General features: G+C 42.9%; 1 protein-coding gene across 1 annotated transcript in view; it reads right to left on the bottom strand.

Annotated features, from left to right (window-relative positions):
* The window catches only part of itga11a (integrin, alpha 11a), a 93,606-nt gene that overhangs the window by 64,844 nt on the left and 4,816 nt on the right, over positions 1–23,946 (bottom strand). The window contains exon 2 of the mRNA XM_038996258.1: positions 8,149–8,260. Within this exon, the coding sequence (XP_038852186.1) occupies positions 8,149–8,260 (112 nt within the window). The remainder of the gene's footprint in view (positions 1–8,148; positions 8,261–23,946) is intronic.

Raw genomic sequence — 23,946 nt, 5'->3', positions numbered from 1 at the left:
ACATGATGGATTCCCCTCAAAGACTTTCAGTTCACGGGAGCATTCAAAGGAATTTAAATTGTAACAATTACTGACATTGCCCATAAGCGTCTATGCCAAATACCATAGCTCTGTCGACTTTTTCCAGTCTTACAAAGAGCTGTCTGATTTTCTTGAAAGCTCAGCTTGGTATTTGGAGAGGAACAACATCACAGTTTCACTCAGCTTGATAATGACCATGGCCTTTTATGACCCAGAAAGTTCAGAGATTGCCTTCCTGAGGACTAACAGTAGAAAATAGCACTACCTGATCTCTACAGTATGTGCCAGTAGACTGGCTTGAGCAATAACCCATCTTGGGACAATGCAATAAAGTGTCTATGGAATAATGGGTTTTCTGTGGAGTTTCTGTGGAAAAAAAGCATTACTTCTTACAGTATCTTGGGAATCTTCATAGTGTGTCTGCTGACTTCAGTTTTTTTTCAATCTATCGTTTCTTCAGAAAGTGATATAACACAGAGGATATTTTGCAATAGCAACTCTTTCTAACCAAGTCCAAGCAGTTGCTTATCATCAACAGATAGTTTGTTGATAGTGTGACCATCTGTGGAGTATCTACATGGGACTATCCACATAAAGTGGGACCGTCTCTTTCCATAAGTCTTTTAACCTTACAGTGAACGGACACTAAAGTGTTGAGGCATCCTTCAAACGTCCATTGACAGGTGCTGTCCTTGTTTGACAGACAGACAGACAGACAGACAGACAGACAGACAGACAGACAGACAGACAGACAGACAGACAGACAGACAGACAGACAGACACATAGACAGACAGCCAGACACATAGACAGACAGCCAGACACATAGACAGACACATAGACAGACAGCCAGACAGCCAGACACATAGACAGACAGCCAGACACATAGACAGACAGCCAGACAGCCAGACACATAGACAGACAGCCAGACAGCCAGACACATAGACACATAGACAGACACACAGACAGTGTACACAGTAACACCTATAAGAACAGTGAAAGTCTCACCTCTTAGGTCACCCACGGTGCCACAGTGTTCCACAAAAGTGTCATGACATTGGTGAACACACACGGTTTTCCAACGGGTAGCCGTCTGCTACATCAAAGACACATGTCAACATTGAAAAAACTCAACTTCAGTACCCCTTTTCAAACCTTCACTACCCGCTGAATTCCTGGCATCACAGACTCATTCATCACTCCTTGAAAAAAGGCCAAGACTGAGACCCGTGACATTTGCACAATGCGAGCTGTGTTAACTGGGGGTCTGCTTCCCACATCACAAGCCTGCTGCTGCGTTCAGGTTTCAGCTGATTGATATCTGGGGCAGTGGTCCGGGTGCTGGGGGTCTTGGACTAAACACAGGCCAGCTTACCCACTGCCTAGTGACCAGAGAGTGGATTCCTGAGTAGCACACATCGCTGATAAGTCTACCCAACACTATCTATCTAGTGGATGTCTACCCAACACTATCTATCTAGTGGATGTCTACCCAACACTATCTATCTAGTGGATGTCTACCCAACACTATTCATCTAGTGGATGTCTACCCAACACTATTCATCTAGTGGACGTCTACCCAACACTATCTTTCTAGTGGACGTCTACCCAACACTATCTATCTAGTGGATGTCTACCCAACACTATCTATCTAGTGGATGTCTACCCAACACTATCTATCTAGAGGACGTCTACCCAACACTATCTATCTAGTGGATGTCTACCCAACACTATCTATCTAGTGGATGTCTACCCAACACTATTCATCTAGTGGATGTCTACCCAACACTATTCATCTAGTGGACGTCTACCCAACACTATCTTTCTAGTGGACGTCTACCCAACACTATCTATCTAGTGGACGTCTACCCAACACTATTCATCTAGTGGACGTCTACCCAGCACTATCTATCTAATGGACGTCTACCCAACACTATCCATCTAGTGGACGTCTACCCAACACTATTCATCTAGTGGACGTCTACCCAGCACTATCTATCTAGTGGATGTCTACCCAACACTATCTATCTAGAGGACGTCTACCCAACACTATCTATCTAGTGGATGTCTACCCAACACTATCTATCTAGTGGACGTCTACCCAGCACTATCTATCTAGTGGACGTCTACCCAGCACTATCTATCTAATGGATGTCTACCCAACACTATCTATCTAGTGGACGTCTACCCAACACTATCCATCTAGTGGACGTCTACCCAACACTATCTATCTAGTGGACGTCTACCCAACACTATTCATCTAGTGGACATCTACCCAGCACTATTCATCTAGGGGACGTCTACCCAGCACTATCTATCTAGTGGATGTCTACCCAACACTATTCATCTAGTGGACGTCTACCCAACACTATCTATCTAGTGGACGTCTACCCAACACTATCTATCTAGTGGATGTCTACCCAACACTATTCATCTAGTGGACGTCTACCCAACACTATTCATCTAGTGGACGTCTACCCAACACTATCTATCTAGTGGACGTCTACCCAACACTATCTATCTAGTGGATGTCTACCCAACACTATTCATCTAGTGGACGTCTACCCAACACTATTCATCTAGTGGACATCTACCCAGCACTATTCATCTATGGGACGTCTACCCAACACTATCTATCTAGGGGACGTCTACCCAACACTATTCATCTAGTGGACGTCTACCCAACACTATTCATCTAGTGGACGTCTACCCAACACTATCTATCTAGTGGACGTCTACCCAACACTATCTATCTAGTGGATGTCTACCCAACACTATTCATCTAGTGGACGTCTACCCAACACTATTCATCTAGTGGACATCTACCCAGCACTATTCATCTATGGGACGTCTACCCAACACTATCTATCTAGGGGACGTCTACCCAACACTATTCATCTAGTGGACGTCTACCCAACACTATTCATCTAGTGGACGTCTACCCAACACTATCTATCTAGTGGACGTCTACCCAACACTATTCATCTAGTGGACGTCTACCCAACACTATCTATCTAGGAGACGTCTACCCAGCACTATTCATCTAGGGGACGTCTACCCAACACTAGCTATCTAATGGACGTCTACCCAACACTATCTATCTAGTGGACGTCTACCCAACACTATCTATCTAGTGGACGTCTACCCAACACTATCTATCTAGTGGACGTCTACCCAACACTATCTATCTAGTGGATGTCTACCCAACACTATTCATCTAGTGGACGTCTACCCAGCACTATCTATCTAGTGGACGTCTACCCAGCACTATCTATCTAGGGGATGTCTACCCAACACTATCTATCTAGTGGACGTCTACCCAACACTATCTATCTCGTGGACATCTACCCAACACTATCTATCTAGTGGACGTCTACCCAACACTATCTATCTAGTGGACGTCTACCCAACACTAGCCATCTAGTGGATGTCTTCCCAACACTATCTATCTAGTGGACGTCTACCCAACACTATCTATCTAGTGGACATCTACCCAACACTAGCCATCTAGTGGACGTCTACCCAACACTAGCCATCTAGTGGACGTCTACCCAACACTATCTATCTAGTGGACGTCTACCCAACACTATCTATCTAGTGGACATCTACCCAACACTATCTATCTAGTGGATGTCTACCCAACACTATCTATCTAGTGGACGTCTACCCAACACTATCTATCTCGTGGACATCTACCCAACACTATCTATCTAGTGGACATCTACCCAACACTAGCCATCTAGTGGATGTCTTCCCACTGGTGTGAAGTACTTAAGTAAAAATACTTTAAAGCACTACTTTAGTAGTTTTTGGGAGTATCTGTACTTTACTATTTATATTTTTGGCAACTTTTACTTTTGCTTCACTACATTCATAAAGAAAATAATGTACTTTCTACTCCATACATTTTCCCGGACACCCAAAAGTACTCTAGTGGATATCTACCCAACACTATATATCTAGTGGACGTTACTGAAAGCCAAGAGAGATTGCCAACCACCATGAGGAAGAAGAAGAAGCAGAAGAAGAAGAAGAAAAACAATTGGATACAATGTTACAATCCTTTAAAGAGATGACTGTATTAAATCATCAAGCACTGTATGTTGCAAATGTTGCACTGAGGTCAGTGTCTCACATAAGGTAACAGCTGTGTCTCTAACGGCGTGTAGTTATGTAGGACAATCATTGTAGAAGTTTGTAGACATCCAGTGTTAGCTAGTCATATTTGTGTCTCATGGGCTAGCAAATACAAAGATCAGTGACAGCAAATGTTTCCTCAAGATACATGTGCAATTAATCAAATCAAACCTAAGCAATGCTGCCACCATTTTATTGATTAACTATGCTGGCAACAGTTGTGAGGTTCAATTCTGCTCCGTCACCCTGGCTGACACACTAAGATGACGTGAAGCAGTCTTCAGGCTACTGAAGACTGAACAGATGGAAGAATTCTGTCTTTTGCCTCACGATGAAGCAGAGGGAAGCTCACACACTCCCTTCATATCCTTGGACTCCTTTGCTTCACAAACCACAGCTGACTAGCTAGTGTTGCCAACTTCCCTCCAACCATCACCATTAAAACACTCCCCCGCTATGCTCCTGAAATCAGTAACTGACAGGGTCGGCTGTGGGCCGGCCTGGGAGCTGCTACCGGGCCCTAAGGCCTCAGACGCACCAATAGCGTTTGCTGGCTGAGAGTTCTTAGCACCTCTGAAGGTAATTTGTGAACAGAGTGCTCACAGATTTTACATGTAGAATCCCGTGACAAATTTAGGAGTTTAGATGTCTACAGTGGATGGTACCTAAAACAGCATGCAGCATGACGAACGTTAGAGACACATTTGATGCGATGTGTGAGAGCCTTAAGAGAGTCTCTATAGTAGGGAAGTGGGTCATAGTGGTTAGAGTTTGTTATTACAGTGTTATTCAGCCTTTATTAACATGTTATTACAGTGTTATTCAGCCTTTATTAACGTGTAACTAATGTGTAGTTAATGTGGAACAATCGCTGATGTTTTAGCGTAACCCCCGAGCGAAGGATAAACCATGTCTTTTCTAGGTAATCCCAACAAAAGTTTCCTCAGTTTAACAAAAAGTAATTTTGAATATAGTTTCACAGCATTATACTTGTAAAACAGTATTGGAATATGAAATGCTGTAAACCCTGGAAGGACTTCCATGAATCCCATTCCAAACTGTATTACGCCTGTAGCCATTTGTTTATAAAGAACACAGCCAAAGTCGCTGTGCCTCATTCCATTATGTCTGTGTTTATCTGTCTCAGCGGACAGTTACCGTAGACGTGTGAGTCCACTCTTGAGAGCCATATTCCTCACATGTCAACTTCATCAGATCTTTTTCTATGGGACAAGTAGTCATGGTAGGCTGAGCAGCGTTCTACGCCATAAATACACTGGATTTTCAGTGTTTCTGTGGGTTTTGTGCCTGACAGTGTCCCAAGCATAAGGCTAAGTTAGCATGTCGATCTTGTCGACTAAGAATATGTTCTTTATATTGTGATGCTTGTCTGACATGGTTGGCCTGCCATTTCATTCTCTATCAGAACATCTGATTAAACCCCTCTGAGTCCAGTGTCACATACGCTCTACTATACTGCGCTTGTCAACTGCAATCGCTCTTCTTCATCTTGTAGCTCCAACTAGCACCATGGTAACATGTACAGCTTCCACTCCTGTCTCGTTGCAGCGCAGACACACACACACACACACACACACACACACACACACACACACACACACACACACACACACACACACACACACACACACACACACACACACACACACACACACACACACCAAGAGAGCATGGGTGAGTTGTCATGCACAGACATAAAATACCATATCCATCTCATCATGGGACTGTATACACACTGGTGCCATTGTATTGAGAAATCTGTACTCAGTGATCTCACGTGATCCTTATTGCAAATTATGTTTGTCCTTTTCACTTTTGCAAAGTTAGGCTTTTAAAACGTTTTTGGGATTCTAAAATGATACATGATACTGTATCAAATATTGCAGGTAAACAAGGTTAACAAGGGGAGTGTGTTAGACAATGGGAGTGTGTTAGACAAGGGGAGTGTGTTAGACAAGTGGAGTGTGTTAGACAAGGGGAACGTATTTAAACAAGGGGAGTGTGTTAGACAAGGGGAGTGTGTTAGACAAGGGGAGTGTGTTAGACAAGGGGAGTGTGTTAGACAAGGGGAGTGTGTTAGACAAGGGGAGTGTGTTAGACAAGGGGAGTGTGTTAGACAAGGGGAATGTGTTAGACAAGGGGAGTGTGTTAGACAAGGGGAATGTGTTAGACAAGGGGAATGTGTTAGACAAGGGGAATGTGTTAGACAAGGGGAATGTGTTAGACAAGGGGAATGTGTTAGACAAGGGGAGTGTGTTAGACAAGGGGAGTGTGTTAGACAAGGGGAGTGTGTTAGACAAGGGGAATGTGTTAGACAAGGGGAATGTGTTTGTGACTCAGAAATTTTAACAGACCATTTGGTTTTTATTTGTGTTTACAGCAACACAACCCCCCCCCCCCCCCCCCCAAAAAAAAAAATTATGACAGAAATCAAGTGTTTAAGATATATCACTTAAAAAATACAGAAATACAGCCGGTATAAAAAAAACATGTATGTCTGGTTAGAAACAAAAATCTTTCCAATAACCCAGTTTAATAGATATAACGTAACGTTCTGTATAATAATGGAAGATAAGAACATAGAATTTTCTATTGAATGTTCTACTTATTTTTGGTACATTTTATATTCATAAAAGTAAATGCATAAAAACAAAGCCTTTGCTTATTGTTTTTCAAAAAGGATTGATACATTGAAATGTATAAGGGGCAAAAAGACTCCTGATTAATGAATTCAAAACTATCAAAAGACTCAATAGCTTAAGTTATGTCTTATTTGGACCCAATATATTTTTTTTCTTCTTCTTTATGTATTTTAGTATTTGTGTTTGTTTATCTAGCTATGTTGTACACCTTGTGTGCTCTGTTTCCCACTGACTCTATGTATTTGCACATTGGTAATAAACAAAATTATGACATGCAAGAGCACATACCTGGTTTCACAAGTCTAAATTAAATGAAAGAATGTGGATAAATGTGTGTGTGTGTGTGTGTGTGTGTGTGTGTGTGTGTGTGTGTGTGTGTGTGTGTGTGTGTGTGTGTGTGTGTGTGTGTGTGTGTGTGTGTGTGTGTGTGTGTGTGTGTGTGTGTGTGTGTGTGTGTGTGTGTGTGCGTGCACAGCAGCACACACAGCTGGTACTGGGCATCGCTCCAGTGTAACCCTGGCCAGCAGACGTACAAAGTATGCCAGCGATGAATCCCCATCACCGCAGTGCCAGTTGGCCTAATAACAGTGTTTATAACCAGTCAGGGTCTGCTATGAGGTAATATGATGAATGTGAAAAGTCCGGCTCAGGAGCTAAATTTGTGTTGCAAGGCACAAATCATGACAGGCAAATCCACACTACAGGAGAAATGGCTCGCTATCTTTCCTGGCAGTGAAACGGATACATCTCCCTGTCTGGCTCCAGAGTCCCGAGACAGACAGTAACAATGCTGTATGTGTCAGCACTTGGAGACGTTGAACAGTAAAACGACTTCATCTTTTACCTGACTTTAACCATCGTGAGGAGCGTGAGGAGGTTGTTACCTCGGAATAGTTAAAACAATGCACCCAAACAGATTCTCTCAGTAGTCACTCTGGGGATTGTTTGAAATTCACCTCGTCTTTTAGATTCTGAGACAGTACTATATGGACCTCATTACTATGGTACAGCTGGAGATCGAATATGAATATTGAAACAATGTTGCAAATTTTGGAGAGACAGACAGCAAGGTTAATACAAAATGTCAGTCTAAAAGAAATGTGAGCTCTAGATGCTTTTAATGGTGGAGATCAAGTTTATAAATTGCTTGGCTGGGCTGATGAGACAGTGGATTGTGCAGTCAGATGGAACAGAGTAAATAGGCATTTTAACGTCATATAAATAGCCGGTGTTAACTTGTGGAATAGACATCGGCTGGAATGCAGTTTTAACCAATTAGCATTCAGGATTTGACCCACCCGTTGTATAAAATGTAAATAATCGTCTTACCACTTTTGTCCCCCGGCAACGTGCTGCTGCACAGTGTATCCAAATTGGGCCTGCTTGGGACCCTTGATGATCCTGTGATTCTTGGTGTCAATGTTGAAACCATCATGGAGCCCTGGAAACAGACACAGCAAGGCAAACACATGCCATTAATAGCATGCTTGGACAGCACATTATATTTACTGGCTACGACAGACACTTCCGAAGAAAACGGTTGTTTTTTGCCTGTGACCTGAAGTGCAGCAGAAAGATATCATGCTGGTTAGAACATTAACATCAGCCAAGTTACACAAACTCGAAGCGATAGATGGGAGTTTCATCAGAAACAGGACATGTGTGGGTTTGAGACTTTCACCCAGCGGTACCAAGAGCATCACAGCTGTAATTAGCCGGAAGGCGGCCATTTTGATGCTGACTGTGTAGCCACCGTGTGAGAAGGATACAGAGATAACATGCCAGAGAGGGTGTTTGTCTTGTCTCCAGATTCAAATCAAGTCAAATTGTATTGGTCACATACACATGTTTAGCAGATGTTATTGCGGGTGTAGCGAAATGCTTGTGTTTCTAGCTCCAACAGTGCAGTAATATCTAAAGAGTAATATCTAACCATTTCACAACAATACACACAAATCTAAAGTAAAGGAATGGAATTAAAAATATATAAATATTTGGACTAGGAATGTTGGATAGACTAAAATACAGTAGAATGGAATAGAATAGATTATATACAAATGAGATGAGTAATGCAAAATATGTCAATATTATTTAAGTGACTAGTGTTCCATTATTAAAGTGGCCAGTGATTTCAAGTCTATGTATATAGGCAGCAGCCTCTAAGGTGCTGTTGAAAACAGGCTACCGCTGATACCTCTGATCCAATAAAACTATAGGATTTTCCCTAGGAATATCTCTAGACCATGACACCTGGACTCCAGTACCTTAAGTATCTCGTACAGAAACAAACATAGCCATGGAGGTCTCGGGATGTCATGTCAGAATGATAATTGTTTCCATTCCCCTCATGCCTGTGAAGAGCCCTGGCCTTACCCCTCTCTCCCTGATCTCCTAGCTCACTGTAAACAGAGCCTTGTCCTAAAAGGCAAGCAGATATTTTACACTGTAGGAGCTGTCTGTCACTGAGTTTGATTGACATTGCTCGGTCTGCGTGAGGGTGGGTGGAAAGGGTGGATGGATGGCTGAAGGTTTTGTGTGAGGATAAGCGGTAGTAGTCATATTGAAAGGGGTAGATGGATGGCTGAAGGTTTTGTGTGAGGATAAGCGGTAGTAGTCATATTGAAAGGGGTGGATGGATGGCTGAAGGTTTTGTGTGAGGATAAGCGGTAGTAGTCATATTGAAAGGGGAGGATGGATGGCTGAAGGTTTTGTGTGAGGATAAGCGGTAGTAGTCATATTGAAAGGGGTGGATGGATGGCTGAAGGTTTTGTGTGAGGATAAGCGGTAGTAGTCATATTGAAAGGGGTGGATGGATGGCTGAAGGTTTTGTGTGAGGATAAGCGGTAGTAGTCATATTGAAAGGGGTGGATGGATGGCTGAAGGTTTTGTGTGAGGATAAGCGGTAGTAGTCATATTGAAAGGGGTGGATGGATGGCTGGAGGTTTTGTGTGAGGATAAGCGGTAGTAGTCATATTGAAAGGGGTGGATGGATGGCTGGAGGTTTTGTGTGAGGATAAGCGGTAGTAGTCATATTGAAAGGGGTGGATGGATGGCTGAAGGTTTTGTGTGAGGATAAGCGGTAGTAGTCATATTGAAAGGGGTGGATGGATGGCTGGAGGGTTTGTGTGAGGATAAGCGGTAGTAGTCATATTGAAAGGGGTGGATGGATGGCTGGAGGTTTTGTGTGAGGATAAGCGGTAGTAGTCATATTGAAAGGGGTGGATGGATGGCTGGAGGTTTTGTGTGAGGATAAGCGGTAGTAGTCATATTGAAAGGGGTGGATGGATGGCTGGAGGTTTTGTGTGAGGATAAGCGGTAGTAGTCATATTGAAAGGGGTGGATGGATGGCTGGAGGTTTTGTATGAGGATAAGCGGTAGTAGTCATATTGAAAGGGGTGGATGGATGGCTGGAGGTTTTGTGTGAGGATAAGCGGTAGTAGTCATATTGAAAGGGGTGGATGGATGGCTGAAGGTTTTGTGTGAGGATAAGCGGTAGTAGTCATATTGAAAGGGGTGGATGGATGGCTGGAGGTTTTGTGTGAGGATAAGCGGTAGTAGTCATATTGAAAGGGGTGGATGGATGGCTGGAGGTTTTGTGTGAGGATAAGCGGTAGTAGTCATATTGAAAGGGGTGGATGGATGGCTGGAGGTTTTGTATGAGGATAAGCGGTAGTAGTCATATTGAAAGGGGTGGATGGATGGCTGAAGGTTTTGTGTGAGGATAAGCGGTAGTAGTCATATTGAAAGGGGTGGATGGATGGCTGGAGGTTTTGTGTGAGGATAAGCGGTAGTAGTCATATTGAAAGGGGTGGATGGATGGCTGAAGGTTTTGTGTGAGGATAAGCGGTAGTAGTCATATTGAAAGGGGTGGATGGATGGCTGGAGGTTTTGTGTGAGGATAAGCGGTAGTAGTCATATTGAAAGGGGTGGATGGATGGCTGAAGGTTTTGTGTGAGGATAAGCGGTAGTAGTCATATTGAAAGGGGTGGATGGATGGCTGGAGGTTTTGTGTGAGGATAAGCGGTAGTAGTCATATTGAAAGGGGTGGATGGATGGCTGAAGGTTTTGTGTGAGGATAAGCGGTAGTAGCTATATTGAAGTTGATCATTCACGTTATAGTGTAGAAGACTGGATGTTGAAATCACGTAGCAGCTTACATGGATATTTCCATCCTGCTCATTTAAATGGACATACTGTATACAAAGTATATTAAAGGAAAACTCTACTTATTTTCTTTAAGTACAGAAATATGGCCGGTATACAAAATGCATCATACCTGCTGTATTTCTGTATTTTGAGATGTACAGTATGTCTTTAAAACTTGATTGCTGACATTGCAAAACATTTTGGAACTACATCAACAATGGACTAATGAAACAAATCCCAAAATAGATTTCCTTTTACTAGATGCCAACATTATGTAGCACTGAATGTAACACTGAAGTCAGGCCATTTACACAATAGCACTGATCTACACTGAATAACACTTATTTAAGGTTATTGCCATTGTACTTGGCTAAGACAAGACTTTACGACAAGAAGAACAGAAGCATACCTTATTGTCCTATTCTGAGGAAACGTAAAGGAATCTATTTGTTTTCTACCAACACCCCGAGACAAACACACTGAGTGCCTTGCTTAACGGCATAAAGGCTGGAGATGGTATCTAGAATACTGATGCCAGGCAGCAGCCCTCTGATTGGCAGATCACTCTTCATCAGTGTAACAGTTGTCGTCGTCTGAAGAAGAGGAATCATCGGACCAAAGCGCAGCGTGGTAAGTGTTCATGCTTGTTTTATTAACACTGAACACTAGAACAAAAATAAACAAGAGAATAACCGAAACAGTCCTGTAAGGTGAAAACACTGAACAGAAATTAACTAACCACAAAAACCCTGTGGGGAAAAGCTACCTAAGTATGGTTCCCAATCAGAGACAACGATAGACAGCTGTCCCTGATTGAGAACCATACCCGGCCAAAACAAAGAAATACAAAACATAGAAAAAAGAACATAGAACGCCCACCCGAATCACACCCTGACCAAACCAAAATAGAGACATAAAAAGCTCTCTACGGTCAGGGTGACAATCAGAGGATGACTGACCATTGACTGTACGATGCTCACATCAGGGTAGGGAATTCCATTCCCAGTCAAATTCGACCGCCTTAATTTCTTTCTGTACGTGAGATCAGATTTAGAGATCTACCACAGGTGCTGAGCTGAGAAAGATCCATAATTGCAACCCACGTGCCTTCCCAGCTGTTTATTTCTGGTAGAAGTTGAGCAGAGTGTTTAAGCACTGTGGTGAAACCCTGATTAGACCACGTGGGAACCATAATTCACAGACAAGACAAATTCATCACAAAGAACAAAATCAAAGGACCGCAAACACAACTATGGGAACTGATCAAAAGACAGACCGGATTTGTGATGGTGTAGATTCATTCTCCTCACTTCCTCTGGCCACTAAGAGCATTATGGGAAAACGCAATTCCCTTCTGGATTAAATTAAAACGCGTATCAGTGACGATACTTTTTCAGCTTTTCTCGCTGTCACCAAGTTACCCAAAATGGCTTATTAATGAAAACAACATCATGTGGATTCTTTATTTCCATCGGCAAGCAGCAAGCAAACGTTTGTTGAGGAGATGGAAGACATGAGTAGATCTTCTTGACAGAGAAGAGAGAGCAGGACGGAAAACATAATCTTCGTCAACATAACTTTCAATCTGGCTCTTCATTCATCTATCTTCTCCTTCATCTCCAGCTGTATACAGTGTCTTCGTTTCACTGGTCTCAGGTCTCACCCCACTTTGTCTCTATATTATATACAGTGGAAGTCAGACTTCTTGGCTACTGTAAGGTCAGGGTTCATGTTGGGATTTACATTTCACTGCAATTCTTCTTGTCTGAGGTAAAGGGCTATGAGCCAGCTTGTGATGACAGTGATATAACTCTCTTCCTTGAAAGTAGAGCAGGAAATAGAGAGAGAAATGGAGAAGGACCCACAGAAAGAAAGAGAGAGCTTTAAAAGTCATCACGCTTAATGACATATTATTACTTGAAAAAAATAAATCACAGTCAGAACCCAACCCCGTGAGCGGTCAGAACCCATCCCTGTGAGCAGTCAGAACCCAACCCGGTGAGCAGTCAGAACCCAACCCGGTGAGCAGTCAGAACCCATCCCAGTGAGCAGTCAGAACCCAGCCCAGTGAGCAGTCAGAACCCAACCCTGTGTGCAGTCAGAACCCATCCCAGTGAGCAGTCAGAACCCAGCCCAGTGAGCAGTCAGAACCCAACCCAGTGAGCAGTCAGAACCCAGCCCAGTGTGCAGTCAGAACCCATCCCAGTGAGCAGTCAGAACCCATCCCAGTGAGCAGTCAGAACCCAGCCCAGTGTGCAGTCAGAACCCATCCCAGTGAGCAGTCAGAACCCAGCCCAGTGTGCAGTCAGAACCCAACCCTGTGAGCAGTCAGAACCCAACCCAGTGAGCAGTCAGAACCCAGCCCAGTGAGCAGTCAGAACCCAGCCCAGTGTGCAGTCAGAACCCAGCCCAGTGAGCAGTCAGAACCCAGCCCAGTGAGCAGTCAGAACCCAGCCCAGTGTGCAGTCAGAACCCAGCCCAGTGTGCAGTCAGAACCCAGCCCAGTGAGCAGTCAGAACCCAGCCCAGTGAGCAGTCAGAACCCAACCCTGTGAGCAGTCAGAACCCAGCCCAGTGAGCAGTCAGAACCCAACCCAGTGAGCAGTCAGAACCCAGCCCAGTGAGCAGTCAGAACCCAGCCCAGTGAGCAGTCAGAACCCAGCCCAGTGTGCAGTCAGAACCCAGCCCAGTGAGCAGTCAGAACCCAGCCCAGTGTGCAGTCAGAACCCAGCCCAGTGAGCAGTCAGAACCCAGCCCAGTGAGCAGTCAGAACCCAGCCCAGTGAGCAGTCAGAACCCAGCCCAGTGAGCAGTCAGAACCCAGCCCAGTGAGCAGTCAGAACCCAGCCCAGTGTGCAGTCAGAACCCAGCCCAGTGTGCAGTCAGAACCCAACCCGGTGAGCAGTCAGAACCCAACCCAGTGAGCTGAAGAGATGGATTTCATAGAGCACACAAAAACAGACCCCAGGACAAGCCCCCCCTTCTCTTACGTCAACACAGTAGGGCCTATTTTGAATACCCTAAACCCCACTCTCAGTCCTCCTTATACAGCTTTACAATCTGTTCTGAGGGTCAAGTCAAGTGATCCTTTATTCTCAGTGGGAAATATATTTTCTTACTGAGATCACAACGTAAAAGCACCAACAAAGTTTATGAGGCGACATAACACATATATTGTTTCATAACAACTGACATAGAAGGTCAACGTTGGGTTAGCTTCAGCGCTGAGAGGCAAACCAACGGTTCAGAGAGTATGCGAGCAGCAGTTCAGGTATGGTTCTGTTGTGTTTTGCTAATCATTTTTTTACCAAGATTAGAGCAGTATGGAGAGCTGATATATTAAATAAATAGTTAGAAGCAGAAAATTGCCAAATACATTTTTTCCATTTGATGGACAAAGGGCCTTGACAGAGAAAAGTGTGTATTGGACAAACGTGTGAAATGGATTGGAACTCGTTATTCAATTGCTGGTACTGATAGTTAGTAGGGCCAGGACAATACCATTATCACAATATTTTTTCCATGCCAAAAATGTAAACACGAACCAGACCAAACTCTTCGGTCCTTTAAAAACCTGTTGTATGTAAAATATTGTGAGCTACAGATAGAAAATAAATACAGGCGACTCTGGATGACATCATAATGATGTTTGTTTTCAACATTAGGACTGTTTTCCTAAAGAAATTAAATCCACTTTGTGTTTTGTTTCTTTGTCACGGTACTAAGGAGTTTCACGATACTGGTATCATCCTGACCCTAGTAGTTAAAATGATTATAAAAAATGTTTTCATTGAAAGTAGGCTATACATTTGAAAGAAACATTATTCACTTGCGAGATGCAGTTAACCGTTGGGATTCAATACCATGAAAGAAGAGTATCAAAGTCAAAGTCAGGAGAATAACCATTTCCCTTGAAATATAGTACTGTCATGGTTCGCTCTTTAAAACAGTTTGATTTTTCACATTGACACTTTTAAAGGAGATTCCCTCTGCTTTCAAGGCAGCTGATTAATTGAAATCTAATGAGAGCACTGCAACTGCAGAAAAAATATCTTTATAATCCTCCAAAATATATATATCTCACTAGTATATTCTGCCAACAGATGTTGCTGCTCTGTCAAGAGAAATTATACAAGAGTATATATACAGGGCCTTCGGGAAGTATTCAGATCCCTTGATTTTTCCACATTTTGTTACGTTACAGCCTTATTCTAAAATGTATTAAATAAAACAATTTCCTCAACAATCTACACACAATACTCCATAATGACAAAGCAAAAATAGGTTTTTAGAAATGTTTGCAAATGTTTTCAAAACAAAAAAACAGAAAAACCTTATTTACATAAGTATTCAGACCTTTTGCTCTGAGACTCAAAATTGAGCTCAGGTGCATCCTGTTTCCATTGATCATCCTTGAGATGTTTCTACAACTTGATTGGAGTCCAGCTGTGGTAAAATCAATTTATTGGACATGATTTGGAAAGGCACACAGCGGTCTACAGTGGCTTGCGAAAGTATTCACCCCCTTGGCATTTTTCCTATTTTGTTGCCTTACAACCTGTAATTAAAATACATTTTTTGGGGGGGTTGTATCTTTTGATTTACACAACATACCACTTTGAAGATGCTAAATATTTTTTCTTGTGAAACAAACAAGAAATAAGTTTTAAAAAACAGGAAATCTGAGCGTGCATAACTATTCACCACCCCAAAGTCAATACTTTGTAGAGCCACCTTTTTCAGCAATTACAGCTGCAAGTCTCTTGGGGTATGTCTCTATAAGCTTGGCACATCTAGCCACTGGGATTTTTGCCCATTCTTCAGGGCAAAACTGCTCTAGTTCCTTCAAGTTCAATGGGTTCCGCTGGTGTACTAGGCCATTCCAAGACATTTAAAAGTGTCCCCTTAAACCACTCAAGTGTTGCTTTAGCAGTAGGCTTAGGGTCATTGTCCTGCTGGAAGGTGAACCTCCTTCCCAGTCTCAAATCTCTTGAAGACTGAATCAGGTTTCCCTCAAAAATGTCCCTGTATTTAGCGCCATCCATCATTCCTTCAATTCTGACCAGTTTCCCAGACTCTGCCGATGAAAAACATACCCACAGCATTATGCTGCCACCACCATGCTTCACTGTGGGGATGGTGTTCTCGGGGTGATGAGAGGTGTTGGGTTTGGGGACATGGTATTTTTCTTGATGGCCAAAAAGCTCAGTTTTAGTCTCATCTAACCAGAGTACCTTCTTCCATATGTTTGGGGAGTCTCCCACATGCCCTTTGGCGAACACCAAACGTGTTTGCTTATTTTTTTTATTTAAGCAATGGCTTTTTTTCTGACCACTCTTCCGTAAAGCCCAGCTCTGTGGAGTGTACGGCTTAAAGTGGTCCTATGTACATATACTCTAATCTCCGATGTGGAGCTTTGCAGCTCCTTCAGGGTTATCTTTGGTCTCTTTGTTGCCTCTCTGATTAATGCCCTCCTTGCCTGGTCTGTGGGTTTTGGTGGGCGGCCCTCTCTTGGCAGGTTTGTTGTGGTGCCATATTCTTTCAATTTTATAATAATGGATTTAATGGTGCTCCGTGGGATGTTCAAAGTTTCTGATATTTTTTATAACCCAACCCTGATCTGTACTTTTCCACAACTTTGTCCCTGACCTGGTTGGAGAGCTCCTTGGTCTTCATGGTGCCACTTGCTTGGTAGTGCCCCTTGCTTAGTGGTGTTGCAGACTCTGGGGCCTTTCAGAACAGGTGTAGATATACTGAGATCATGTGACAGATCATGTGACATTTAGATTGCACACAGGTGGACTTTTTTAAAACAAATTATGTGACTTCTGAAGGTAATTGGTTGCACCAGATCTTATTTAGGGGCTTCATAGGAAAGGGGGTGAATACTTAAGCACTCAACATTTTTCCATTTAAATGTAAAAAATAAATAAATAATTAAAACAACTTATTTTTTTCATTTCACTTCACCAATTTGGACTATTATGTGTATGTCCATTACATGAAATCCAAATAAAAATCAATTTCAATTACAGGCTGTAATACAACAAAATAGGAAAAATGCCAAGGGGGTGAATACTTTTGCAAGGCACTGTATATAAGCTCCCACAGCTGACAGTGCATGTCAGAACAAAAACCAAGCCATGAGGTCAAAGGAATTGTCCGTAGAGCTCCGAGACAGGATTGTGGCACAACGCCTCTCTCCTACTTGACCTAGATAGTTTGTTTGTATGTATTGATATGTAGGCTACGTGTGCCTTTTTTTTTTTAAATGCATGCAGTTCTGTCCTTGAGCTGTTCTTGTCTAATGATGTTCTGTATTATGTCATTCTGTATTATGTTTCATGTTTTGTGTGGACCCCAGGAAGAGTAGCTGCTGCTTTTGCAACAGCTAATGGGGATCCTAATAAAATACCAAATACCAAGTGTCGAGGCACAGATCTGGGGAAGGATACCAAAACATTTCTGCAGCATTGAAGGTCCCCAAGAACACAGTGGCCTCCATCATTCTTAAATGGAAGAAGTTTGGAACTGTAACATGTACGCTGGGAGTCGGGAAGCAAGTTCAGGGAGTGTATTTAATAAAGAAATGAACATAGAACAAAACAAGAAACACAGGTAGCGTACAGACATGAACACTGGAACAGAAACAATAACGCCTGGGGAAAGAACCAAAGGGAGTGACATGTATAGGGAAGGTAATCAGGCAGGTGATGGAGTCCAGGTGAGTCTGATGAGGCGCTGGTGCGCGTAACGATGGTGAGAGGTGTGCGTAATAATGAGCAGCCTGTTGACCTCAAGCGCCGGAGAGGGAGTATACGTGACAGGAACCACCAAGAATCTTCCTAGAGCGGGCAGCCTGGCCAAACTGAGCAATAGGGGGGAAAGGGCCTTGGTCAGGGAGTTCCTCTGTGGAGATGGGAGAACCTTCCAGAAGGACAACCATCTCTGCAGCACTCCACAAATCAGAGTGACCAGACGGAAGCCACTCCTCACTAAAAGTGTCACGCCCTGACCTTAGATATCTCTGTTTTTCTATATATTTTGGTTAGGTCAGGGTGTGACTAGGGTGCGTACGCTAGTTTTTGTATGTCTAGAGTTTTTGTATGTCTAGGGGTGTTGTATGTCTAGGGGTTTTGTATGTCTATGTTGGCCTGATATGGTTCCCAATCAGAGACAGCTGTTTATCGTTGTCTTTGATTGGGGATCATATTTAGGTAGCCATTTCCTCGTTTGTGTTGTGGGATCTTGTCTACATTGAGTTGCCTGAGTGCACACCTGTAGCTTCACGTTTAGGTTGGTTGGTTGGTTGGTTGGTTGGTTGGTTGGTTGGTTGGTTGGTTGGTTGGTTGGTTTGGTGAGTTTCAGTTGATTAAAATTATGTGGAACTCTACTCACGCTCCGCTTTGGTCTCTCTTGTACGACGATCGTGACAAAAAGGCACATGACAGCCTGCTTGGAGTTTGCCAAAAGACACCTAAAGACTCTCTGGTCTGATGAAACCAAGATCGAACACTTTGGCCTGAATGCCAAGAGTCACGTCTGGAGGAAACCTTGCACCATCCCTCCAGTGAAGCATGGTGGTGGCTGCATCATGCTGTGGGGATGTTTTTCCCTCGGCATGGACTGGGATACTAGTCAGGTTCGAGGCAAAGATGAACGGAGCAAAGTACAGAGAGATCCTTGATGATAATCTGTTCCAGAGCGTTCAGGACCTCAGACTGGGGCGAAGGTTAACCTTAAAACAGGAGAACAACCCTAAGCACACAGCCAAGACAATGCAGGAGTGGCTTCGGGACAAGTCTCTGAATGTCCTTGAGTGGTCCAGCCAGAGCACGGACTTGAACCCGATGAAACATCTCTGGGTTTCTATGCAGCAACGCTCCACATCCAACCTGACAGAGTTTGAGAGGATCTGCAGAGATGAATGGGAGAAACTCCCCAATTACAGGTGTCCAAGCTTGTAGCGTCATACCCATGAAGACTCAAGGCTGTAATCACTGCCAAAGGTGCTTCAACAAAGTACTGAGTAAAAGGTCTGAATACTTATGTAAATGTGATATTTCAGTTTAAAAATGTTGTATAATATTAGCAAAAATTTCTAAAAATCAGTTTTTGCTTTGTCATTATGGTGTATTGTGTGTAGATTGATGAGGAAAAGAAACAATGTAATCAATTTTAGAATAAGGCTTGTACCTAAGAAAATGTGGAAAAGACAAGGGGTCTGAATACTTTCCGAAGGCACTGTATATCTAGCATACGTTATTGCTAAATGGTTCAGTTGTTGATAAGGCATCACATTGTTTCCTGACAAATTGAATGACACGTTCATAAACGATATGTTCTGGTTGGAGAAAACATCCATTCATGGCTACCATCACTGTACAGTATACCGTTCAATCTAAATATTGACATGTTCCCCACATTGTTCATTTCCTGTTGCATGAAAGGTTCACATGTTCAGCTGTTCTTTGATCTCCCCACAAAATATTATCCGGAGGGAGTCAACAAGTATATTAATTAAGCTGAAATTAAAAATGCTGCTAAATGGTGGAAATGGAAATGGTGCTGAAAGCTATAATTTTTCACAGCAGGTGGTGTATTTGAATTCTTTCCCATATGGGTTTTCATAATGTTTCCTGGAGTGCCGTCTTAAATACACATATACACAAATGACTCCACTAGCCGGCACTTTGATGTCTTTGAGCTCGTTATATAAAGCAAACTATCCCAGATACCATCACAGAGCAGCTTTGCTGTACTTCCTACCAAGAAAAAGAGAGAGCAAAAAGAACAACATAGTGAGAGAATAAGTGAGAGATGGAAAGAGTGGAGGTGAAAGCGTGAGACGGGGAGGGGATCCAGTTTCCATTTCAAACCCCTAACGTGGCAGAGCAATTTAATATTCCCAGTAATATCAGCAGCTCCTAAAGCTAGGCCGGAGTCTTGCCGGGTTTCCTGTGTACCGGCTCTTCTGCCCAGATAAATAAACCACAGGCCCGAACGGCCAGCCTCTGCTTTTGGCCCAGCACCAAGCTGCAGGAGCTCCACCGCAGCCCCCCTGATGGAGAGACAACCCACGGGTGCACTATGAACAGCCAGGGGTGCAACGCCTGCTAGAATGGATCCTCACACAGGACTTGATGGAGCTTCGTGCTACTCAAAGGGCAATCAGCGTTATGGTCAGGTTTCAGTTCATGAGAAGGGATGCTGATGCCCTTTAAAAGGATCCATGCAACGCCCATAATGTGACCTGGGACTTGGATGCATCACACACAGCGCTACACAATGCTGAACAAAATAACTCTTCTACATTTTGTCAAACATAGACACGGGGGGCTTTCAGGGAAGATGTGAAAGACTTCATCTCCACACACATGGCCACCTCACAGCGTCTGCCATGCTGGTCTGTGTGTGGGTAACAGTCATAACGCTCCAGGGCATGACTGTTACCCACAGGCCAAGATGCTGGGCCAGCAGATTGAGTTTGAACCAAATCCACATGGCGAGACGGCAGCTCCCCCCCACCTCTCTGTAAATCAACCTTCGTTGGTACACCTATAAGTGGCGGAGAAGTCCACGTTCCAGATTCTAATATGAAACGCTCAAACGCTCTCTGTACTTAATGAAGGAATTCACATTGCAGCTCTCGCATGAAAGAGCAGCCCTGCGATTGGAGGTGTCCACCTCACATGAGGTAAAAGGTGCAGCTCAGCATCTTTTAGTTGGCCCGTTCTGGATCTTCTTGCGCTGGATGGCTTTTCTCTGGAAAGCTCATCTGAGCCCTGTTGAAAGATGCTTCACAATGGATGGTGCTGGTGACATGATGGGATGTGAGTCATGATGGAGTATCTGGCACTAGATGTGCCACTCCCAAGCATGAGTTGGGCACAGCTAAGCAAGCTGTCTGCCTTCTCGGCCAGCTCTAAGTCCTCCCAGGGTTAACAAAATCCTCCGTGGCAGAGCTTGAAGCAGCGCCATGTACTGTATATTTTTTTGGTCCCTTAAAATGAAGGGACGGTCACAGCCTGACTGTGTACAAAAAGTGCCATGTTTCTAAACGGTTCACCCAACATGGATGAATATACCCTCAAATTAAAGCTGACAGTCTGCAATTTAACAGCATAGTCATTGTTTCAAATCCAAAGTTTTGGAGTTTAGAGCCCAAAGAAGAGAAAATTATGCACTGTCCCAATAATTACTGAGGGCTCTGTACGAGGAAAACATGTTGCATTGGGTCAAACATGCTGTACTAGGACAAACATGTTGCATTAGGTCAAACATGCTGTACTAGGACAAACATGTTGTATTGGGTCAAACATGCTGTACTAGGACAAACATGTTGCATTAGGTCAAACATGCTGTACTAGGACAAACATGTTGTATTAGGTCAAACATGCTGTACTAGGACAAACATGTTGCATTAGGTCAAACATGCTGTACTAGGACAAACATGTTGTATTGGGTCAAACATGCTGTACTAGGACAAACATGTTGCATTAGGTCAAACATGCTGTACTAGGACAAACATGTTGCATTAGGTCAAACATGCCTGTACTAGGACAAACATGTTGCATTAGGTCAAACATGCTGTACTAGGACAAACATGTTGCATTAGGTCAAACATGCTGTACTAGGACAAACATGTTGTATTAGGTCAAACATGCTGTACTAGGACAAACATGTTGCATTGGGTCAAACATGCTGTACTAGGACAAACATGTTGCATTAGGTCAAACATGCTGTACTAGGACAAACATGTTGCATTAGGTCAAACATGCTGTACTAGGACAAACATGTTGCATTAGGTCAAACATGCTGTACTAGGACAAACATGTTGCATTAGGTCAAACATGCTGTACTAGGACAAACATGTTGTATTAGGTCAAACATGCTGTGCTAGGACAAACATGTTGCATTGGGTCAAACATGCTGTACTAGGACAAACATGTTGCATTAGGTCAAACATGCTGTACTAGGACAAACATGTTGCATTAGGTCAAACATGCTGTGCTAGGACAAACATGTTGCATTAGGTCAAACATGCTGTACTAGGACAAACATGTTGTATTAGGTCAAACATGCTGTACTAGGACAAACATGTTGCATTAGGTCAAACATGCTGTACTAGGACAAACATGTTGCATTAGGTCAAACATGCTGTACTAGGACAAACATGTTGCATTAGGTCAAACATGCTGTACTAGGACAAACATGTTGTATTGGGTCAAACATGCTGTACTAGGACAAACATGTTGCATTAGGTCAAACATGCTGTACTAGGACAAACATGTTGCATTAGGTCAAACATGCTGTACTAGGACAAACATGTTGTATTGGGTCAAACATGCTGTACTAGGACAAACATGTTGTATTAGGTCAAACATGCTGTACTAGGACAAACATGTTGTATTGGGTCAAACATGCTGTACTAGGACAAACATGTTGTATTGGGTCAAACATGCTGTACTAGGACAAACATGTTGCATTAGGTCAAACATGCTGTACTAGGACAAACATGTTGTATTGGGTCAAACATGCTGTACTAGGACAAACATGTTGCATTAGGTCAAACATGCTGTACTAGGACAAACATGTTGTATTAGGTCAAACATGCTGTACTAGGACAAACATGTTGCATTAGGTCAAACATGCTGTACTAGGACAAACATGTTGTATTAGGTCAAACATGCTGTACTAGGACAAACATGTTGTATTAGGTCAAACATGCTGTACTAGGACAAACATGCTGTACTAGGACAAACATGTTGTATTAGGTCAAACATGCTGTACTAGGACAAACATGTTGCATTAGGTCAAACATGCTGTACTAGGACAAACATGTTGTATTAGGTCAAACATGCTGTACTAGGACAAACATGTTGCATTAGGTCAAACATGCTGTACTAGGACAAACATGTTGCATTAGGTCAAACATGCTGTACTAGGACAAACATGTTGCATTAGGTCAAACATGCTGTACTAGGACAAACATGTTGCATTAGGTCAAACATGCTGTACTAGGACAAACATGTTGCATTAGGTCAAACATGCTGTACTAGGACAAACATGTTGCATTAGGTCAAACATGCTGTACTAGGACAAACATGTTGTATTAGGTCAAACATGCTGTACTAGGACAAACATGTTGCATTAGGTCAAACATGCTGTACTAGGACAAACATGTTGCATTAGGTCAAACATGCTGTACTAGGACAAACATGTTGCATTAGGTCAAACATGCTGTACTAGGACAAACATGTTGCATTAGGTCAAACATGCTGTACTAGGACAAACATGTTGCATTAGGTCAAACATGCTGTACTAGGACAAACATGTTGCATTAGGTCAAACATGCTGTACTAGGACAAACATGTTGCATTAGGTCAAACATGCTGTACTAGGACAAACATGTTGCATTAGGTCAAACATGCTGTACTAGGACAAACATGTTGCATTAGGTCAAACATGCTGTACTAGGACAAACATGTTGCATTAGGTCAAACATGCTGTACTAGGACAAACATGTTGCATTAGGTCAAACATGCTGTACTAGGACAAACATGTTGCATTAGGTCAAACATGCTGTACTAGGACAAACATGTTGCATTAGGTCAAACATGCTGTACTAGGACAAACATGTTGCATTAGGTCAAACATGCTGTACTAGGACAAACATGTTGCATTAGGTCAAACATGCTGTACTAGGACAAACATGTTGCATTAGGTCAAACATGCTGTACTAGGACAAACATGTTGCATTGGGTCAAACATGCTGTACTAGGACAAACATGTTGCATTGGGTCAAACATGCTGTACTAGGACAAACATGTTGCATTAGGTCAAACATGCTGTACTAGGACAAACATGTTGCATTAGGTCAAACATGCTGTACTAGGACAAACATGTTGCATTAGGTCAAACATGCTGTACTAGGACAAACATGTTGCATTGGGTCAAACATGCTGTACTAGGACAAACAT

The sequence above is a fragment of the Salvelinus namaycush genome, chromosome 1, assembly GCF_016432855.1.
Source record: "Salvelinus namaycush isolate Seneca chromosome 1, SaNama_1.0, whole genome shotgun sequence".
Taxonomy (NCBI): domain Eukaryota; kingdom Metazoa; phylum Chordata; class Actinopteri; order Salmoniformes; family Salmonidae; genus Salvelinus; species Salvelinus namaycush.
This window is presented reverse-complemented; position numbering and strand designations above follow the sequence as displayed.